The 21,092-nt window shown below is 41.2% G+C and overlaps 1 protein-coding gene across 1 annotated transcript; it reads right to left on the bottom strand.

The window, feature by feature from the left end:
- Positions 1 to 1,192: 1,192 nt before the first annotated feature.
- Positions 1,193 to 21,071, bottom strand: LOC122658023 (protoporphyrinogen oxidase 1, chloroplastic). The gene is made up of 9 exons (XM_043852874.1): positions 20,562 to 21,071; positions 18,489 to 18,674; positions 18,249 to 18,333; positions 5,839 to 5,986; positions 5,671 to 5,751; positions 5,407 to 5,578; positions 2,572 to 2,731; positions 2,327 to 2,430; positions 1,193 to 1,515 (listed from the first exon to the last, which is right to left on the bottom strand). Exons 1-9 carry the CDS (start codon positions 21,015 to 21,017, stop codon positions 1,216 to 1,218), a joined length of 1,692 nt encoding a protein of 563 aa, XP_043708809.1. The 5' UTR covers positions 21,018 to 21,071; the 3' UTR covers positions 1,193 to 1,215.
- Between the last annotated feature and the right edge of the window lie 21 nt (positions 21,072 to 21,092).

The following is a 21,092-nucleotide window of genomic DNA, read 5'->3' as shown; positions in this document are numbered from 1 at the left end:
ATATTAATAGATGGGAGGGAAGGGCTTAGGGCCTCGTCACCTCGTGTGAGGAGCCCCCATTAAATATTTGACTCCTTAATCGTCTTAAACCTTTATGGATACCTCATACCTTCGCCCAACATCTCATTACATTGCCCCCCATTCTCCCATGCATGCCCCCCCCTCCTTTTTTTTTTGTAAAAAAAAAATTCCCGAACCCAACAAAGCCCACTCATGCATATGATACGACGCAAAAATAAACACTGGATTCCATTCATCTTCTTTGTTCTTCAAATTATCTCTCTAATCCATTGGATTTGGAATTTGCTTCTTTTTCTTCATTCCTGGCTTCAGTCAAACATTTGAAGTCCCCAGTTTAAGAACGTGCCCTTGATGAAGTGCTATTTCCTAGGGGGCGACATGATTCCAATTCCAGCCTTGCTTTACCATCATCCACAACTCCACATATACACGTTTGGTTATTTTTAGACACTAAATTGGGTCTTTTGAAACAACCCTCCCCCCACCCCCACCCCCCCCCCCCCCCCCCTCTTTTTTCACAATTACTGAAGCACCTAAGAGTATCACTAACGCGCAGGGACTGGGAGACGCATGCTTCTGGCCAGCCAGCCTGCCCCCTCAGAAGTCAGAACCACAGCACTCACCGTGATCTAAGCCGCCGGCAATCTCAACCCCGACATTGAAATTGCAGTGTAAAAAAATACAATGGATGCAAACACGATTTGTATCCTTAAAATTCATTGAAAATTCCCAGATCCAAATCGAAATCCGAGATTAAGAATCCTGGATTGCAAGCCAAAGCACCTCCCCTAGTTTCTGTGCTCTTTGTTGCATTCTTCAACACCCAATCATCCGAATAACTTTGTTTGGGATATAGCTAGGTTGGTTTGTATGATACAAAAGAGGCCAAGATGCACATGAGTTACACATGATGGAACAATACAAAATTGACTCCACATATAATTTAGAAAGAAAAGAAACTGATTAATGACCTGTGGGCCCAAAATGCATCTCAACACTATAGGCTCAGACAAAAGGATATGGAGCCAGTTGGGCCTCCCTTGGATATTTTTCAGAAAATGTTAGTGCTTTTACTAAAATGATAAAGTTGCGGACCTGCGGTTGCAGAACAAATAAATACCCAACCAAATAAGAAAATGAGTATCTTCCCCCCACCCCTCTTTCTCAATCCCAAATGACCACGCTTGTATCATTTTACTTGTACAAAAATTCCGACAAATAATTTGATACCTCTTCTGCACTTTCATAAGCGTACTCCACACATCTCCCCAGAGCTACACCAGATACATAGTTTCCCCCAAGAAACAGCCCCTGAAACCCACCATCCTTGAGGGCGTCCTTAACAGCCTGTAGATGATCGAGATGACCAACCAAGAATTGTGGAATGGCTTGTGGCCACACTTTTACACCAAGAACAAGTGGGTCCTCAACATTTGGCTTTATAAGCATCTTCCTAAGATCTCTGTTGACTGCCTCCACAAGCTCGCTTTCAGTCTGTGAGTTTATGAATAGGGAAATAGCAACCAAGATGTTTAGAACATTCTACATAGAACACTAGTTGCATGCCATCACAAGAATACACATAGATTAAGAGTCCAAAGCATCATATTTGTTGCCACCAGGCCCACCACTGTGGTAGAGAGTTTTAACAGTAGCATTCAAGCAAGAATACATCACCATTGCCCTGGGGCTCGGAACAACATATGGGGTGAAACCAATAAGGATGATCAAACTATGTTTTGACTCTTAGCAGCAGAACATCTAGCATTAACAGATACCAGAGTAACCACCATGTTTGAGGAGGGAGATATAAGGAATGTCTAAGATAGACTACACAGATGATCAACCAGTGGCCTAACACTACACTTGGGCTCTGCGCCAACCACCCCAAAAGTGCAATTTAGGGCTGTATCATAGAGCCTGGCACTGATCAAAACCATTTGGAATAAAGCACTTCAATCATTAGCAGGGGCACACCAAAGCAAAACAAAAGCTGAGAATAAAATGAAGAGGATGAATGGTCCCAAAGAAAAACCCACTAATGCTTACGCACCTAATTGGATGGAATTTGGGCATAGAGGGTCCCTAGATGAGACTGAAGAGGTGGGCTAAAAAAATTATTCACTGGTAGGGTAAATAGTCCTAAAATGCTTCCTGACAAGTAACTTTGATTTTCCATTAAAAAGAGATACTAATCTTTCATCTAAGAATCCGTGATTTAACTCAAAAGTTAAAACAGGGGGCTGAAATCATTTTTTACTACGTTCCTCAACTAAATCTTAAAAACTTTAATTAAATCCAATACCTTGGACAAAATTCCAGGATTTGTAGCTCCTCCGATGTAGTTCAAGAGTAGAACCCTTCCAGGGGGTGCTCGGTTAGGAAAAAGTGATGAGCTATATATTGTTCCTGTACCATAGACCACACAGGAGCCCAATCTACAGGGTCAGGTTCACAGCTTCCACAAACAATTTGCTGAAAATTTTCATCGTTTTGAAACAAATGATACATAACCTTGATTGGTGATTAGGTACAGAAAAGAGTACGTACCTAATGTATCCACTCCCTGACTGCGCGGATGCAATTGGCCAAATCCTTTGAGTTCACCATCCATCAAGCACTCCTTCCTAATTGCTTCCTTTGGATATGAAATAGAAACGGCTGCAACTGGTGGGTAATAGAACCTCGAAAGGGCATCTGCAGCAGCAGTCTGCCAAGAAACAACATGACAATTTAAAATCTGAAGGTTCCATTCAGATAACAAAGAAAGTAGAAACACAGATAAGGCTTCACAACTCATTGGCTGGGCAAAGATCATACTTTTCATTGCTAACTATGTAAATTAGAAAATTAGTTAGTTAAAGTTTATGTGGTACAACAAAAGAATAAGTATAGGGGGCGAGCCTTGGCGCAACAGTTAAGTTGTGCTATTGCAACCTGTTGGTTGCAGGTTCCAAACTTGGAAACACCCTCTCCTGTGAAGCAGGGGGTAAGGCTGCATACATTTGCCCCTCAGACCCTGCAGTACCAGGAGCCTCATGGACTGGGATACTCTTTTTAACAAAAGAAAAACTAATTGGTCACACCACAGACCAGAATAAACATTTGAATTAAACTTTTCTCATGCATATATTCCCTATTTTGAAACCTTGCACCCAGCGTAACAGTTTTGTAAGAACATTGTAGACAGAATTAAACATAGGTGGTGGAGTGCATGAATTATATCCTCATCATTGAAGCACCTATCTGATAACAGAACAATACATGGTAGATAATCTAGGTCCCACAACTTGTTCTAAATCCAATTAGCATTCAGATGCATGTTGTGGCACAAAATGAAATTCTTCACAAGATCATCATCTGAACTTGCACATTCATAGGAACCACCATTTTATGACCACAATATTCTTTTCAAGACAATCTTTTGGTTAGGCAATACTGTGTTTATTTTTAGAGATAAAGTGTTAGATTCTATTCCAACTGTATTCTTAACAATGAGATTCATGCCAACTAGGAAACCCATAAATTCAACTTTGCCCTGGTGTCCAAAGGCAAACATTAAAGGCGGCCAAGCTAGCAAACAAAAATCAGTTAATGCCAAATAGGCAATGCAAGCATGCCTGATTTCAGAAAGCAAAGTCTGGACTGCAAATCCATATACAAACATGGGTGGGGGAGAAGATATATATAAGAAAACCTGGTGAATATAATAACTTCTTCAAGGATTATGAGCATTTACTGATTCATGCAACATTTGACATCAGTTGGATTGCAATAAAAAAATAATCTTGAGCACATAAGAAAGAAAAATGTCCAATATTGACCCATTTCAAACCCTGAAATTTTCAGTTACTTAAGATTTACATTTATAATTTAGAGAATAGATAGATCCTATGAGGCTGGAAAGAAGCTGCAATAGGCTATTGACAATCTGGTCATAAACTGGCACCACCAAAAGAGGACAGTCGATTCAGCAAGTTTTCAAGAAGAAAAAGATATTGTCAAATTTAAACCTCAATTGGCAGAAGAAAAGGCCCCTACGAAATGCAAAATGTTCTCCTATTCTGTTCCTTGCCTAGGAGAATCATCTCATCGACAACACAACAACTCACTCAGCCTTATCCCAACTTAATGGGGTCGGCTACATGGATCCAAACAAAACAAAATAGAGAAACCAGAGTTATACTAAAAAATAAACTAAAAACGACTCTCTCAGAGCTTGCCATTGATCGGGGCAACTCCCAAGTCCGCTCTTATATGTTCATTTCGTACTTTATCCTTCCTGGTTTTTCCACACATCTATCGTAACATCCTCATCTCTGTTACACAACTTATTAGTATGACACTCTGCCCGACATTCTGCCCCATACATCATGGCTGGACGAACAACAGTCCTATAGAACTTTCCTTTAAGCTTTAGAGGAATACGTCAGTCACACAGCACTCCAGAGGCACCTCTTCACTTTATCCATCCCACTTTAATTCTCTGTGACACATCATCCTCTATGTCACCTTCTTTATTTATGATTAATCCCAAAAATCTAAAATAGTCACTTTGCGGTATCTCTCTTTCCTCAATTCGCACCATATCAATATCCATCAAAGTGTGACTAAAATTACACATCATATACTCCGTCTTCATTCTACTAAGGGATAGAATCATCTCATCAAGCAGAAGTCAATATCTATATCTTCCAACTCTCCAGCTGCTGTTCAGATTAAGGGATTTATTTTCTAATGGAAATTTGAAGTTACTGGCTCCTGGATATATACCTCTGCTGGTAAAGTGCGCCCTTGCTGGTGGGTTCTCAGGTGGAAAACTTAGAAGTGAATTGTTTTTTGTTGGAAAACAGGTAATAGTTTTATTTTATGCAGGAGTGAAACAGAGATGGGCCTTTGATTGTGGGTCTCAGGTGGAAAACCTATCAGTGGGGTCCTTTTATTGGGATAACAGGTAATGGTTTTATTTCCTGCAGAAATGAAACAAGCTAGATAGCTGATTAGAGGTGGATTATCACATCCTCAAAGTAAAAATTTTCAAATTGTCAGGTTGCAAATGCTAACCAGTAACCAGGAGATTCTGAGTCTTCTTGTCAAAAACATGACAACTCCCTTTCCAAACAGACCAACATAAGGCAAATTGGGATATAATTGGAATAAACCAACTACAACTATATAAAATTACATTTTAGACACTAACAGGATCAGATTTAACCAATCAATTAATACTGGAATTTTGAAAACAAATCAAACTCCCGAGAGGACGAATCAAGGCAGATTAACAAACAGAAATGCAATCCATTCCAGGAATCCATTTTTAACTTTTCCACAGAAATACGAGAAGGCTGAACAATATACCAGAAGGGGTTAAAAAACAGAACATACAGAAAGAGGACGCAACAAACTACTTGCAACATGGGATGGAACAGTCATGACGATGCTCCTTGTTTGAACAAAAACCAATCCATCAGCTGTTTCATATGTCAAAGTATATCCTCCACCATCCATTTTTTTTATGCTCGAAAGTTTCCAAGATAAATTGACTTTGCTACCCAACCTGAGAATTTAATACAACTTCATTAGGTTCAGCAAATTTTCAAAGAATAGCAATAATAATTACAAGATTTGTTCATTATTAGATAAATATACCTTGCAGAAATTGCATTTGGCAGCATATTAAGCCCCTTACGAAAAGACCCAACTGTCTGGGCCTTTGGTTTTGGCAAATTCCTGCATGCTAGTTCAGTACAAGCATAAAAAATATGTACAAAAGAAAGATAAAAAACAAGACAAGCTTCAAAGTGCCAATGTTATTACGGATCTCGAGAAGGTTTGCGGCCTTTGTTCCTTTCCTGAATTGCTTTGAAGGCTCCACTGATGATGCTACCACCATTCTGCTCTAGCTTCCAAACTTTTTCAAATGCTGCTTTCATGCTCAACTTTGAAGGATCACCAGCATATACACCTGCATGAAATGCCATTTTTCAGTAGAATGAGATTAAACCACCACCAAGAAAGAGCAAGTTTAAGTTAAATATATATATATATATATATTATATGAGATAACAGCTCTTTAATCAACAAATGATGAACAGAATTGGGCAGTAGATCCCAAGCATTTCGAATAAAGCTCTGTTGAGTTGAGCTGAGTTTAACACTTGCAAAGTAGGCATTGGAAGCTCAAACAAGAGCCCAGCATATTTTTTGAACTACATGTTAAAAAAATTATTGGACACTAGTCACACTAAACAGAATAAGAGATGCAAAAGAGTGGCTTTCACCATTAATCAACTTCATCAGTAAGCGACATATGATACTCATGGTACAAGATTTCAGCGAAATTTTGCAAAACCTACTAAAATATTTCTGTCCGTAGGCTGTTGAAACGAAACAGCCTGCGTTACTTACAAAGTGCAATGTTTCGACTGTAATTTCGGTCTTAAATTCCGTTTCGCCGAAATATCGGAAGAAACAGTAGAAAGTCTTTATTATAAAGGCATGGTTTCCCACGAAATGGGTCGAAATTTCGACCCATTTTCTGAACTTCAACAGGTTTCGCCACCGAATGAGTTTTTTTACCTGAATTTGGGATTTCTTGGCCAAATCACTATTGCAAAAATTGGAACAAGATCACTATTGTAAAAGGTTGGAACAAGTAATTGGGCAGTATACGAACGCAATGGAAGCGACAATTTGCTGCGTTGTTGGAAAATTTGTGCAAGAATCAAAGTTAGAGTCTTAAGAAGTATATCAATTTTCCCAAAAACTACTTTTTGCAAGAAAAAAATAGAATAAATACTTGGTGGCTGGCATTCAATTCTTTTATGTATTACAAACTGTAGCCCGATGTATGACTTCACGGAGCCGGGATTCATTTTCTGGAGAAAAAAATTTTTGATTTTCCCACAACAAAATTGTTTAAAAAAATAGGGTTAATATTTAGTGTTTGGAGGACAATTTTGTATATAGTGGACACCGTTGGCCGATCTAAGGCCTCACAGAATCGGGGGGTTTTTTCTGTCAGAAAATTAATTATTTTAATTTCTAGATTTTAAAATTTATTTTGGAAAATTACAGAAATTTCAGAAAATAGGAAAAAAAAATTTTGTTTTGGTTTGAAAATTCTTTAAAATTGATGAAAGTATTGTTGCTGTATTTACAATTGAAAATGATGATCCGTGTCTCATTCCATTATTACTTTTGATAAATTATGAGATTATTTTCTTAAAAAAATTAAAAAGTTAATTTTTAATTAAAAAAAAATGTAAGTGTTGTAATATGGGTACAAGGGTATAATAGTCAATAGGGTTAAGTCAATGTTGCCCTAAGGGCATTATTGTAATCTTGTTCTCCATTATATTATTATAAATTGAGAGGGCTTGTGTCTCATTGACACAAGTTCAATTCCCCAAATATTCCATCATGGTATCAGAGCAAGGAGAAGAATCATCCTTGGGAATTGCGCCCTCCCTATGAAACCCTAAAAATTCTGCCGCCACCTCCTCTTTCCCTCTTTCGTTTTTTCCGCCTAGCACCACCACCGCCGCCGTCGCCGTCTCTCCACCCTCTCTCTCTCTCTCGCGGTAGCACCACACCAACCCCACCTGTCTTCCACCGTCTCTCTCCCCCGCGACAGCACCACCTCACCTCCACCTCCCTTTCTTTCTCGAGCCAGCCCCACACCACTGCCACTCCCTTCTACCTCCCTTTCTCGGCTCCTTTTTTCACCGCTTTGTTTTTCCCTGTTTTCTTCCCTTGATGGTGAGGTGCTTTTTCTCCCACCAAGGGTTCTTGTTGCTACCCGATGACCTAGATATTCTTCTCGTTCTTTGAAGAGTACATGTGGTGATTTTTCTCTTCCCGAAATTTTTTTTGAGCGCCAAATATTATGTCAGACTAGGACGAGTCTACCATATCCACCGGATAGGGAGGAGTAGTCCATCAGCGCGAATGTGTCTATCCTTCGTTCCATTCCAATTCTGTCAAACTTGATGGCAGTAACTATCTGATGTGGCCAAGGTCCTGCTCCTTGGCTGTTGGTTCTCGTGGTCTTAAGGGCCATCTTATGGGCACCACTGTGAAGCCCACTGTCGATGGTCATGCTTCAACAAAGTGGGAAACTGATGAATGTCTGGTACTGTCTTACCTTCTTCAATCCATTGATCCAAATATTGCCTAAGCCTATCTCCTTCTTGATTTTGCTGCTGCTATATGGAAAGTTGCCAAAACTACATATTCTCAAGTGGGCAATGATGCTCCATGCTATGATATTAGGCGCAAGATCCATAACCTGCAACAGAAAGATCTATCTCTTTCAAAGTACTACAACACCATGTGCGGTTATTGGTAGACCTTGGATTTTTATGGAAAATTTATAGCCACCTGTGAGATTGACACTATTGCATTTCGCAAATGGGAAGATAAGCTACGGGTCTCTGATTTTTTGGCTGGGCTGAATATGGAGTTTGATCAGATTCGAACCCATGTGCTCAATCATGATCCCTTCCCTTCTCTTGAGCAGGTGTATGCCATATTTGCTTCTGAGGATAGTCGTCGTAATGACATGGTTCACACAGTTCCTATGGAGAAATAAACTCTTTACACCTCTCCAGGCCGTGGGACTCCTGCCCAGGGTTCATCTGTTCGGGTGACTGATGGATCCTCTTCTGCTAAGCCTCCTTTGAAATGTGACTACTGTGGAAAGGAGAGGCATACTCGGGATCGCTTGCTGGAAGTTACATGGTAAACCGGAGATGCCACTTGGTAAACCTCCTACCCATGGTCGTGGTTGAGGAAACTCTACAGCTGCAGCTCATACCACGGCTTCTAAAGAGTCCACCGGTGATGCTCCTCTCTCTTCTGATGAGCTTCTTCACCTTCGTCAATTGATGACCAGGTTAGAAACTACTACCTCTAGAGCTTCTCCTAGTGCCAGTGTTGCCTCTGCTACTGTTCTTCCATTGTCCAATGACTCCCCAGGTATTTATTTCGGTGGCTAGTGCTCCTCGGATAAATTTCCTAATTATTGGATAATTGATTTCGAGGCCACTGATCACATGATCGGCTCTTCCTCCAATTTTTTCCACTATTCTCCATTGTCAGGTACTTACAAGGTTCGTGTTGCTGATGGACCCCTATCCTCTGTTTCAGGACAAGGGTCCGTTAAATGTTCTCCTAATTTTTCTCTTTCTTCAATTCTCCATGTTCGTAATTTTTCTACTAATCTCTTATCTATTAGTAACATTACTAGGGATTTAAACTGCAAAGTAATTTTCTATCCTTCTCATCGAGTGTTTCAGGACCTGGACACTGAAAGTACGATTGGGGGTGGTAAGATGAATGGCGGTCTTTATTTGTTGGACAGTCCTTCGACTTTATCTACCGTGGCTTCTCTCCCTGATGCTTCTACTCGTGCTTTATCTGAGCTTCACATGTGGCATCGTCGGCTGGGTCACCCTCCATTAGGAGTTTCCTCTAAGTTTTTTCCTTCTTTATTTAAACAGTATAATCCAGACAGCTTTGTTTGTGATGCTTGCACTTTGGCAAAGCAAACTAGACATTCATTTCCTATTTTTGGTAATTGAAGTTTAATTCCTTTTGGTGTCATTCATTCCGATGTATGGGGCCCTGCTCGTTGTGTGTCTGTTTATGGGTTTCGCTGGTTTGTGACATTTATTGATTGTTTTGGTCAAACTACTTGGGTGTATGTGCTCCATCAAAAGAGTGATGTCTCTCAATGTTTCAAGACTTTCCATAAGATGGTGCAAACCCAGTTCGATGTCAAGATAAAAATTCTTCGCACTAATAATGGGTGAGAATACATGGTTGGTGATCTTCAATCCTATCTTTTTATCGAAGGGATTATACACCAGACCAGCTGTGTTGATACCCCAGCCTAGAATGGTCTTGCCAAAAGGAAGAATCGACATCTGTTGGCTCGGTCTGTGATGTTTTCTATGAATGTTCCTCCATGGTTTTGGGCTGATGCAGCTTTGATGGCTGCTTATCTGATTAATCGATTGTCGTCTCGTATGTTGGATGGCCGCTGCCCTCTTGATGTTCTTATGGGATCTTCCTCCTTTGTTGTTCCTCCAAAGGTGTTTGGATGTGTGGCCTTTGCTCGCAATCACCATATCCATGGTAAGCTAGTTCCGAGGGGAATTAAATGCATTTTCTTGGGCTACTCTGCCAAACATAAAGGGTACAAGTGCTATCATCCTCCATCCCTACGGTTGTTTGTTACCATGGATGTGATCTTTCAAGAAGCTGTCCCATACTACAATACACCTCTTCAGGGGGAGTTTGGGTCTTCAAGTGAAGAGGTGCCATTTGTTGTTGCTCCCATGGAGGTGCCCATAATAGAAGATGATGTTGAAATATCTGATGGTATTACTAGTCAAGAGCAGCAACCAAGAGTAGACAAAGAACCTACTCCTTTCCATCCTACAGTTCAGGGGGAGCCATCTCAGCCCACGGTTTAGGGGGAGCCATCACAGCCCACGGTTTTCTCTCCATTGAAGGTGTTTGCCCGTACTAAAAAAGGAAAAAATAAAGAGCAGCATACTAAGATCACCACCATCTCTCCTCACCAATCAAACTCCCTAAATTCAGGTCAACCATCTGTTCCAAATATGCTTGGTAAGTCAACTCCTTCTAGTGATCTGTCTCTTGATTTACCCATTGCTGTTAGAAAATCAAAAAGGTCTTGCACTCAACATCCTATCTCTAATGTTGTGTCCTATGACTCTTTGTCTCCTTTCTTTCATGCCTTCATTTCTTCTTTGTCGTCTCTTTCTATCCCTAACACGTGGCAGGAAGCACTGGCTCATCGAAGTGCAAAAGAGGTTATAAATGAAGAGATGCAAGCACTTGGAAAAAATAATACATGGACTCTGGTTCCTCTTCCTTCAAGAAAGAAAGCAGTAGGGTGCAAATGGGTGTCCGTCATAAAGCACAAAGCTGATGGGACTGTAGATAGATACAATCATACAAAGCCCAGCTGGTTGCTAGAGAATTTACCCAAACTTATGGGATCGACTACCAAGAAACGTTTGCACCAGTGGCCAAGATGAACACTGTGAGAGTGATTTTGTCTTATGCTGTGAATCAAGAATGGGACCTTCAGCAACTGGATGTTAAAAATCCATTCATGCATGGTGAGTTGGAAGAAGAGGTCTACATGGATATTCCTCCAGGCTTTGCTACTCCGCAACCTCGAGGAAAGGTATGCAAACTTAATCGTGCCTCGTATGTATGGCTTAAAGCAATCTCCAAGGGCGTGGTTTGGAAGGTTCCATAAGGCAATGGTGTCGATTAGATTCAAGCAAAGCAATGTAACCACACTCTCTTCATCAAGAGAACTCTGACACATGTCACTATTTTGATAGTTTATGTTGATGACATCGTTATCACAGGGAGCAGTCTTGAAGAAATCTCCTCCTTAAAGCAATTCTTGGGAAAGGAATTTGAAATCAAAGACTAAGGAAAATTGAGATATTTCCTAGGTATTGAAGTTGCTTACTCTGCAAAGGGTATCTCTCTCTCATAAAGAAAATACATCATTGCTCTGTTGACTAATACAGGAATGTTGGGCTGCAAGCCTGTTGATACCCTATAGAGCCCAATTCGTATCTTTGAAGCAAGGAGGGAGAACCGGTTGACAAGACCAGCTATCAGAGACTTGTTGGAAGACTCATTTATTTGTCTCATACTCATCCAGACATTGCGTTTGCTGTGAGTATGGTGAGTCAATATATGCATATCCCCATTCCACTCATTTGGACGTTGTGTATCGGATTTTGCGCTATTTGAAGGCTGCCCCTGGAAAAGGTGTGCTCATTTCATCTCACAATCATCTTTGCATTGAGTCTTATAAAAATGCCGATTGGGCGGGCTGTCCTAATGATAGGAGGTCTACCTCTGGGTACTACACCTATGTTAGTGGAAATCTTGTCACTTGGCAGAGCAAGAAGCAGTCAGTCGTGGCTTGTTCTAGTGCTGAAGCGGAATTTAGAGCCATGGCCCATGGCATTTGTGAGTTACTTTGGTTGAAAGGGTTACTTTAGGACCTTGAAATTTCACCTAAACTGCCTATGTGCCTCCAAATTCAGCATTGCCCATAACCCTGTTCAGCATGACCGCACCAAGCATGTGGAGATTGATCGTCACTTCATCAAGGAAAAAGTCGAACAGGGTCTTGTTTGTATTTCCTTTGTTCCTTCAGGTAGGCCTGTAAACGGATCGGATTCGGCTCGGATACGGATCGGATGTAATCGGCTTCGGATATTTCCTGGTCGAATACGGATACCTCTAAACATATTCGGATGGATTCGGATGTGGATCGAATTCAGATTTTCGACCATCCGTTTACACCTCTGCCTTGTGTAACCCGAACCTTCCTCCCCTAGTGGATACAATTCACTCTCAATCCATAGTTTTAGATCATGATTCTCTTTTTCTCATATTCTAGAACCTGTTGAATCTTCAAAAACCCTCAAAATCGTTATTTACTTAATTTTTTATAATTAAGTATTCAGATTTGGATTTTTATCGGATTATTCGAATTTTTTTCCGGATATCTCTAATCGAATACGGATGCCCCTAAACGGATACGGATGCGGATCGAATTCGGATTTTCGGTTATCCATTTACAGCCCTGCCTTCAGGGGATCAGTTGGCTGATGTACTTACTAAGGGTTTACCTGGTAAAACCTTTGTTTCTGTTGTTTGCAAGTTGAGCACGGTTGATATTTATGCACCAACTTGAGGGGGAGTGTTGCAATATGGGTACAAGGGTATAATAGTCCAGTAGGGTTAAGTCAGTGTTCCCCTAAGGGTATTATTGTAATCATGTTCTCCATTATATTATTATAAATTGAGAGGGCCTATGTCTCATTGACACAAGTTCAATTCCCAAAATATTCCATCAATAAGAGTTGAGAGAAAAATAGGAAATAACTATATAATTGGTTTAGGAGTCTTAAATGATCTAGTATAAGTGCATAACTAATAATGAATGCATTTTTTTATTTAATAGTATAAGAACTAAGAAGATTGCACAATGGCTATATAACATGGAGGCATGGAGTCCCTATAGAAAATGATAAGAAAAAGTTGCAGTGTAATTATTGTGGCAAGATAATAAATTCAAGGGGGCACTAGATTGAAGTGGCATCTAGCTAGTGGCTATAGAACTGTGCCTAAATGCAGCAAGGTTCAATGAGGTACAGAAGGTCATGGCTAAACTCTTAAAGGGAGGAAGATAGAGGAAGGCAGAAAAGCAAAGGACAAGAGAGAAGTTTGAGGAGGCAATGCTAGAAAGACAGCCACCACCAGCAAGGGCTGACTCTAATAATTATTCTAATGATTACATGCCTGAGGATTTGGAGACAGAGGAAGAGATAAGACAGTTCCAGCAGGCTTAGGCAGCGAGCCGAGTCTCACATCAGGTGGAGAGGATTAGGAGAGAAGAGATGAAGAAAGGAGTTAATTCCTCTAGCTCTAAAGCAGCTGCACCAAGGTAGGGTACAGGAGGAAAAAGTCAAAAAGTAGAGGCAGGGGGAGTTGCCTTTCAGATCACAGAGTGTGAGGTCACCCCTGCCACCAGCACCAGATGATGATGATGATTATCCGATTGAGGTCCTTCAACAGAGTCCTCTATACAAGACTTAGAATACCAGACAGAGAAGGCTTAAGCAAGTCTAGGGTGATTGGAGAGGTAATATTGGTGATGTCGTTTAGAAGTTTTTCTTCTTTAATAGAAACCCAGCTAATGTTGCTTTGAAACCATACTACCAGGCCATGCTTGACACGCTGGAAGAGTACATTGATACATTGAAGGGGACATGGGATTGTGATGTGTCATGTGTGATGGTTGGACTAAACCCACTAGATAATCCATCATCAACTTCATGGTTTATTATGTTGATAGGACTATCTTCATGATGTCTATGGATGCATCCAAGGAGAAAAAGGATGCGAAGTATATCTATAAGTTGCTGAAAGATGTTGTACAGCAGGTGTGGTACAGAATGTTGTTCAAGTGGTGACAAACAACGGGAGCAACTTTAAGAAGGCTGGTGAGAGATTGATGAACAACAACAGATACCACCTCTATTGGACATCACGTGCAGCCCACTACAGTGACCTCATGCTTAAGAACATGGGGAAGAGGTCCATGGTAGCGGGTGTGGTCAAGCGGGCAAGACAAGTGCCCACATTTTTCTACAACCATGGATACGCTTTATAGGTGCTGAGGGAGAAGAGCGGTGAAGATTTGGTGAGGTCTTGCATCACTCGATTTGCCACCAACTACATTGCATTAAAGAGTATTCATTACTCATGTAAAGATGGTTGGCCTGAGGTCCATGTTCGCTTAAGAGGGATGTTTTGGTTGGAAGGAGTTGGGTTAACCACAAAGTAGGGCAACACAAGAAACAAATACAATCACCTATCATGAATAACTTAATACCCTCCTCAAAATCAACTCCGTTAAAACTTCCCACCTGGAGCTAACTAGCTTCTCCCTAGGTCACCTCCCTGTCAAGTATCTGGGGCTCCCCTTGGTCCCCGCCAGATTATCTAGCCATCACTGCACCCCCATGCTCGATTCTATTCGCAAAAGACTTCACCTTTGGATGGGCAAACTCCTCTCCTATGTTGGCAGTCTCGAACTGATCAGATCGGTCCCTCAATCTTTCTACATTTACTGGTGGTGTCTTTGGCCTCCTTAAATCCACCATAAACCTTAGAATTTCTCATGTGCTCATTCCTCTGCAAAGGTTCCGACACCCCCAAATTCCTCCATCCCCTTAGATGGTCCCCCATCTGCCTCCCCAAATCTAAGGGAGGTCATGGTTTGAGAAGAATCAAAGACTCTAACAATGTGGGCATTTTCAAGCTTATCTAGAAAATTGAGTTCAAGCATGACGCTATTTGGGTCAAGTGGATCTACTCGGGTCCCCTCAAGCACGACTGACTCCCTTTGGTCTGTCTCCCCGTCCTCTTATGCCTCTTGGGTTTGGCGTAAACCCTCTCCCTCAGGCCAATTGCCTTAACAACAATCTCCTCCAAAATTGGAGACGGGGCTTCCACTTCCCTCTAGCTTGACAACTGGCACCTGTTAGGTGTTGTCCTCCCTATTGTGGGAGCCAGAACCATCTACTCCTCAGGCATCCAAAAAGACTCCCTTCTTTCCTCCATTATTTCCCTTAATGCTCGCCCCCCCTCCCCCCCCCCTCCCCTCCCCTCCCAACCCAACCCAACCCAAGCCTTCCTCATCCATACACACATCCTTGCCCCCCCCTCTTGGGCCGTATGTTGGTTTGGCCTAGAAGATATTGACCACCTTTTCTTCTCCTGTCCATTCTCCCACACCATTTGGCAAAAGGTCTTAGGCAGCTGTTGGCCCCGCCGCAAAAGAATCTTCCCCTTCTCCAGGGAATGGCTTTGGATAGATATGACTTTCTCAGGGACCTCGATTTGTGACACTGTAGGGAAGCTCGTTTCGGTGCCACTATTTCTCACATTTGGATGGAGCGCAATCTCCGTAGAGGGACCTCCAACTCTCGTCCCTTTAACAAAATTTGGAAAACCATCTCTTTTGATGTTAGCTCCAAGCTCTCTGTTTTACCTCATTGTAATGTTTTAGACACCCCAAGGAACAGGCTCATTGTTGTCTCCTGGGGTTTACCTGAGTCCTTGATTCAGCCTCCTCCTCTCTCCTAAGGCTGGCTCAATCTTGGCTCTTTCTCTTCTCCCCCCCTTGTATATTCTTCCCCCCCCCCCCCCCGGCTTTTAGTAATGAATTATTTATTCACCCCAAAAAAATATTCTAATGTAGGCAAATGGTGGGTGCTCCATGGGAGTGATACACCTACCTTGAGATAGATAGCAATCAAGATGCTCTCCCAAACTTGTTCCACCTCCAGATGCGAGCACAACTGGAGTACATCTCACTGGTCCACTTCAAGAGGCCAAACCAACCGGGTCACACATGGTTGAAGCAATTGGTGTATATGCATTATAACATGAGACAGAGGATGTAGCACATACGCATGGGAATAGATGCTAATAAAGATCCAATCAAGCTTGCCAACATTTTTCAAGTGGACTCAAATGATGAGGAGGATCCAATGGGTGAAGGATCGAGGTGACCCTGGATCAGGCTGGGAGTAGGCCGACCCCGAGATAACTATTCAGGTGGGTATTTATGTCAACGAGTTTATAGCGTCTCGAGAGGGTCATGTTCATTCACAGACACCCCACTTTCAAGTTTCAGCCTAGTGGGGATGATGATGAGGACATCAACTAGTCGCATTCTAATGGCCACACTCGCACACCATCCCCATGGTGATGGCGATGGTGATGGTGATGAGGGTGATAGACTTGCAAGGATACACAAGAGCCGGAGCCGGAGCCGATGTGCTTCACAAGTGAGACTTAGTTCACTCATGCCACACAGGATGAGAACCATAATGCACTTGCCCCCACATATGTAGGCTACTCAAGAGACCCACATAGCCAATTCATATCACCACCTGAGGAGGATGCAACATAGTCCATGGACGTCGATGTTACGAGCTTAACTGACATTCTCGGAGGCCTGAGTATAGATGAGAGTAGTACACATGGGGGTAGTGGTGTGCACCATCATATGCCATGGGGAACACCGGTTCCGATAATACTGGGTCACCATTTGTGGACAGCATCTTCTCATTACCGGCCTCCCAATACATGTCGGTGCCAGTTGCGGACTTGCGGTTCCACAGACACCATCCAGTAGCAGTGGCTCTCAATCAAGTTCCTCATGGATCGGAGATCTATACCCAAGGTTAGGGTACCTCCAACATGTTGATGATTCCATTTATAGGACTATTGTGGCAGACTTCGTGTTTTTCTTCCACCATGCTATGACATGGCTAGCTTTTGTGATACAGTCGAAGGATAACTTAATTCGGCAGCAGCAACAACATTCTAGTGGTTTTGATCCGGGTCGAGACTTGTTTTGGTACTAGGAGTCTAGACTCTAGGATGGGCATAGGGGCGACTTGTTACTTGTATTGTTAACTCCACTATATTTGAATTTTTGTAACAAACCATGTATGATCTATAATTTATAATATGGTTTATATTTTAATGTCTATTTATTCCTGATGCATATTTAAGTTGTTTTACTAGAATTATATGTGTTCCAGTACTATACATTGTGTGAAATAGACCATATTAAAGAATGTATACAACGTACACTACCAACCTCAGGTCCGATGTCAAACTACCATTTTAGGACTGACTCTTTAAAATCTAAGGGTTCCACTATGTTTAAAGGGCCTAAAACAGGGTGTCCTAGAAGTTTCAGAACCTAATTTGGCCATTTGACCCTCGAAACCATCCATCAAAATTTGCAGAAAAAAATGTACAAGTTTCGACCAAAATTTCAGTTTCAGCCGAAACTGAAACCTGGAACCTTGTATATATTACAAGGGGAAAATCCTGCAAATGTTCCAGCATAAGTAATCATCAGTTTCATAAATACAACCACATTACAAACATAAGTGATGAAGGTTCCTGTAGAAAACCTAGGACCTGTAACCAGTAACTTGAGAGAGAAGAGAAGATAGAAGAATAATTGATTGTAATGCTTGAGTTATTTAATTGATAGGTAAGCTCCTCTATTTATAATAGAGGAGAAATTACAAAGTGACTAAACTAGGCAATGTGGGACTAAAACCCACATAGCCGACATAAACTTAATAATATAAGAAGAATAGAATTACCCCAAAAAGATCAAAATACCCCCATGGTATTCTGGATTACAAATTCCAACAGTTCCTTCTTTTTTCTTTTTTTTTTTTTTTTTTTTTTTTTTTTTTTTTTGGGGTGGGGGGGAGGGTGATAGGTGTGATCAAGGTTTTTTTGGTTCAAATAAGCAGCATCATTACAAATAGGATTCTTACCAATCACAGAATCGTTATTTGATTTTGAAACACATGAGATAAGTCAGTTTCAGCTCTCCTAAAGGTGTACTTTCTAAAATTTTAGATAATCAAGAATCATGATTCAAAATGGTTCAATGCAACCGAATAACGTCGATACAAAACCAAAGTCACAAAGTTAGGAGATTATCTTGTGTGGAAATGCATACAAGATCATTCTAAGAATATGACATTTAAAAAGTACTTTGGAAGCACACAACACTGAACATGTCATTGATAACTCAGATTAAGCACCTGAACAAAATGGTTCTATCAAGCGTTCAAAAACCTCATCACCAAGATTACGACGCACAAATTCTTCAACCGTTTCTTCATGACCCTGTCACCTTTGTCAAAGACTAAGAAATGAGAAAAGATAATCAAGTGTGTGTGTGTGTGTGTAAATGTTTGTATGGAAGTAGTGGATGTCTGTATGTGGATATGTGATCCAAAATCCTAAATGCACTCATAAAGAGAAGAGAGATGGGAACAAACTGGTGGAGGAGGTCGAATTCCGATAGCACCAAATCCAGCCCTGAGCTTCCCAGGAAAGCTCATCAAGTCAAAGACAGGCAAATCCGTCGGCTTTGAAGGTACTGGCCTCAATTTTCCACCCCACAATACAAATCGTGGAGCATTAGGGTCCCCTAAAACAAGGTCATCCTTCAACCCACAGTCAACCTGCAAAAGAGGTATTATAATTTACATCAAAAGATGTACTGATAAGGATACAGGTAAATAGTTTAAAAGAAAAACATACAGTTGTTGCCAGCCTCAAACATTCAATCAAGTTCATGCTTCTGGAAAAATGGTTAACATAGGACTAGAACATAACCGGTGAGAAAAGAAAATGCAGTTGGAATAACTCTTAGAAAAAAGAATTATCAGCTTATTTGGAAAACAATTCTATGGAAGAGAATGTAATAGCTACAACCAGGGGTACCCTAACACAATACCGGGATAAGGTTCCTAGGTTGCCTCAATATTGATATTTAAGTCACATGTCTCTTTGGAACAGAGAGATTCTTTAACAAAAAAAGTAATGTGCAAGTATTTACATTGAACTCTCTAATAAACTGAGATGCACTCTACATTTCTTTTCTCTTCTCTATATTCCCAATTCCCATACTGCTACAAATGTCACAATGATCTTCTCCTTAATTCGAATGGTTCAATATCCATAAGGCCTTCTTTTGGGGGGTAGGGTATCAATAACAATATATTGTATGCAACAAGGAAAAAATGTTTAAGAAAAGAACACGCATTGGCATATATTTTAGCTTGTGGCAACCAAATAGAAGGAAATTACAGATTGGATGCATTCATGTTATTCATCTGCTTTCTTTCCTCCATAACAGATGATGAGGTTCAGAGAGCTCCATTCAAAAACTATAGATGCATTCACCAAAGTGAACCTCCTTTATTTGTTCTGGGTGACCAAGGATTTGAGTGGGCTAGTTACTCAAGATGTGGAAGAAGGCATGCATGGAAGCTTCTTGGCATCTTGTGGCAGACCTTCAACATCTCTCTTCCAAGTCCCTGATGATATGCTGACTCATCTCAACATTAGTACGGTAAATTAGGTGTTTCTTCAGGTGTTTAAAGGACTCATTTGGGTGGCACATTACCTTCTCCAAAAGCAATATTTTTCAGTTGCAGAATTTAACCTGTTGCCTTTAATGCCAGATTGGTTCGTGGGTCATCTTAAGCTTAGCCTTCAATTAATGGCTTCATATAAGCAAATCTCTTATTTTATAGCAGTTCAACGAAAGGATGGAATGAAAACTTTCTGAATTGAATAGGATTTATGTATCTAAGAGTAGTAGCTAACTTTAAGTAAGGCCTACCTTTCCAGTGTTCCACATTATTAGTCCCTTGAAACCACTGACCAACAATGTGGACAAAATCACTAGTTTGAGTGATCAGGAAGGTGCTTCCAAGTTCCAAGCTTTCATGTGCAGTAACCACCATCCCCAATTTCCCCAAAAGAACAGAAGAACGTGGTCAGCAGTCTCAAGTAGCGAAAGGTAAACATGAATTGCCCACAAAAAATTTCAGCAATTACATATCAAATGCGATTGTATATACTCTGTAAATCATATCAAGTGCCTGATCTCATTATAAGCCCTTCAGAAGAGGCCACTGGGAAGACTTTGAAATGACCCCAAAAAAAAAAAAAAAACGCCATTAATCATTGAGCCTAGTATGCATATTTTTCATTTTAATCATTTTCCCCCCCAAACTAGATCAGCATTTCAAAAGAGCTTTTGGATTTATTTTTATGCTAATGTAATAGAGTTATAACTTTCTTAACTCGTTAGAGTATCAATAAACTGATAGAATTTTTTTATTTTTTTTTTCCCAGATACTTCTCCTAAAATTTAAAATAATTTTGAAGCATCAGGCAAGTGAACATGCGTGCTCCAATCGTGGTTCCAACATTTACATGAGTTCCAGGGGCGAAGGCCGCAGTAACAAACAAAGCTTGACACAGTCATAACTCATAATAAGTGTAAAGGCAAGGAAAAATAACCGGAAAGAAGGAAACCCAATCTTAAACGCGCGTACCGCCATTGTGAGCATGGTCTCTGAGGGCTGGAAACTGTTGGGGCCTTCTTCCCAGAGGTAGCCGTCCCTCTCCACCGTCATGATGTTCCCTCCAACACGGTCTTTGGCCTCCGTCACCATAACCTTTCCGGCGTTTTCTGGGTGCTTCGTCACAAGAGCTTGCGCGACGCAGAGACCGCTGATGCCGGCCCCAACAACGACGCAGTCCACAGAGTAACCATTAGATTTGTCGCCATCGGCCTTCGAAGGAGAAATAGTGGATTCCTTGGCTACTGAGCATCGAAATGTCGAACGTCTGCAGTTGATTGTATTCTGTTTGTAGGGCTTCTGCGTGAGGGGAGGATATGAATGACTGCTAGAGCTTGACAAGAAGGTCCCAATATCGAGAGAGGGTGACTTAAAGAGTGCAAAGCTGTGACGGCTTGTGAAGGGAGAAAGGTCTGTGAGGGTAGCCATTGGATGAATCGATGGAAGAAGGGAGAGACCGAGAGAGAGGAAGTGTGTCAAGAACGAGGACTATCTCGGACACGA

The sequence above is a fragment of the Telopea speciosissima genome, chromosome 4, assembly GCF_018873765.1.
Source record: "Telopea speciosissima isolate NSW1024214 ecotype Mountain lineage chromosome 4, Tspe_v1, whole genome shotgun sequence".
Classification (NCBI taxonomy): domain Eukaryota; kingdom Viridiplantae; phylum Streptophyta; class Magnoliopsida; order Proteales; family Proteaceae; genus Telopea; species Telopea speciosissima.
Note: the sequence above shows the minus strand (reverse complement) of the source record. Positions and strands in the feature narration are given on the sequence as shown.

Bases quoted from the DNA above. Each gene is read 5' to 3' on its own strand.
- LOC122658023 (XM_043852874.1), bottom strand. From the start codon at position 21,017: ATGGCTACCCTCACAGACCTTTCTCCCTTCACAAGCCGTCACAGCTTT. The intron at 5,752-5,838 runs GTAATAACATTG...ACTAGCATGCAG, and splicing joins CGCAAACCTTCTCGAGATCC to GAATTTGCCAAAACCAAAGG. The intron at 5,579-5,670 runs GTATATTTATCT...TTAAATTCTCAG, and splicing joins CCAAATGCAATTTCTGCAAG to GTTGGGTAGCAAAGTCAATT.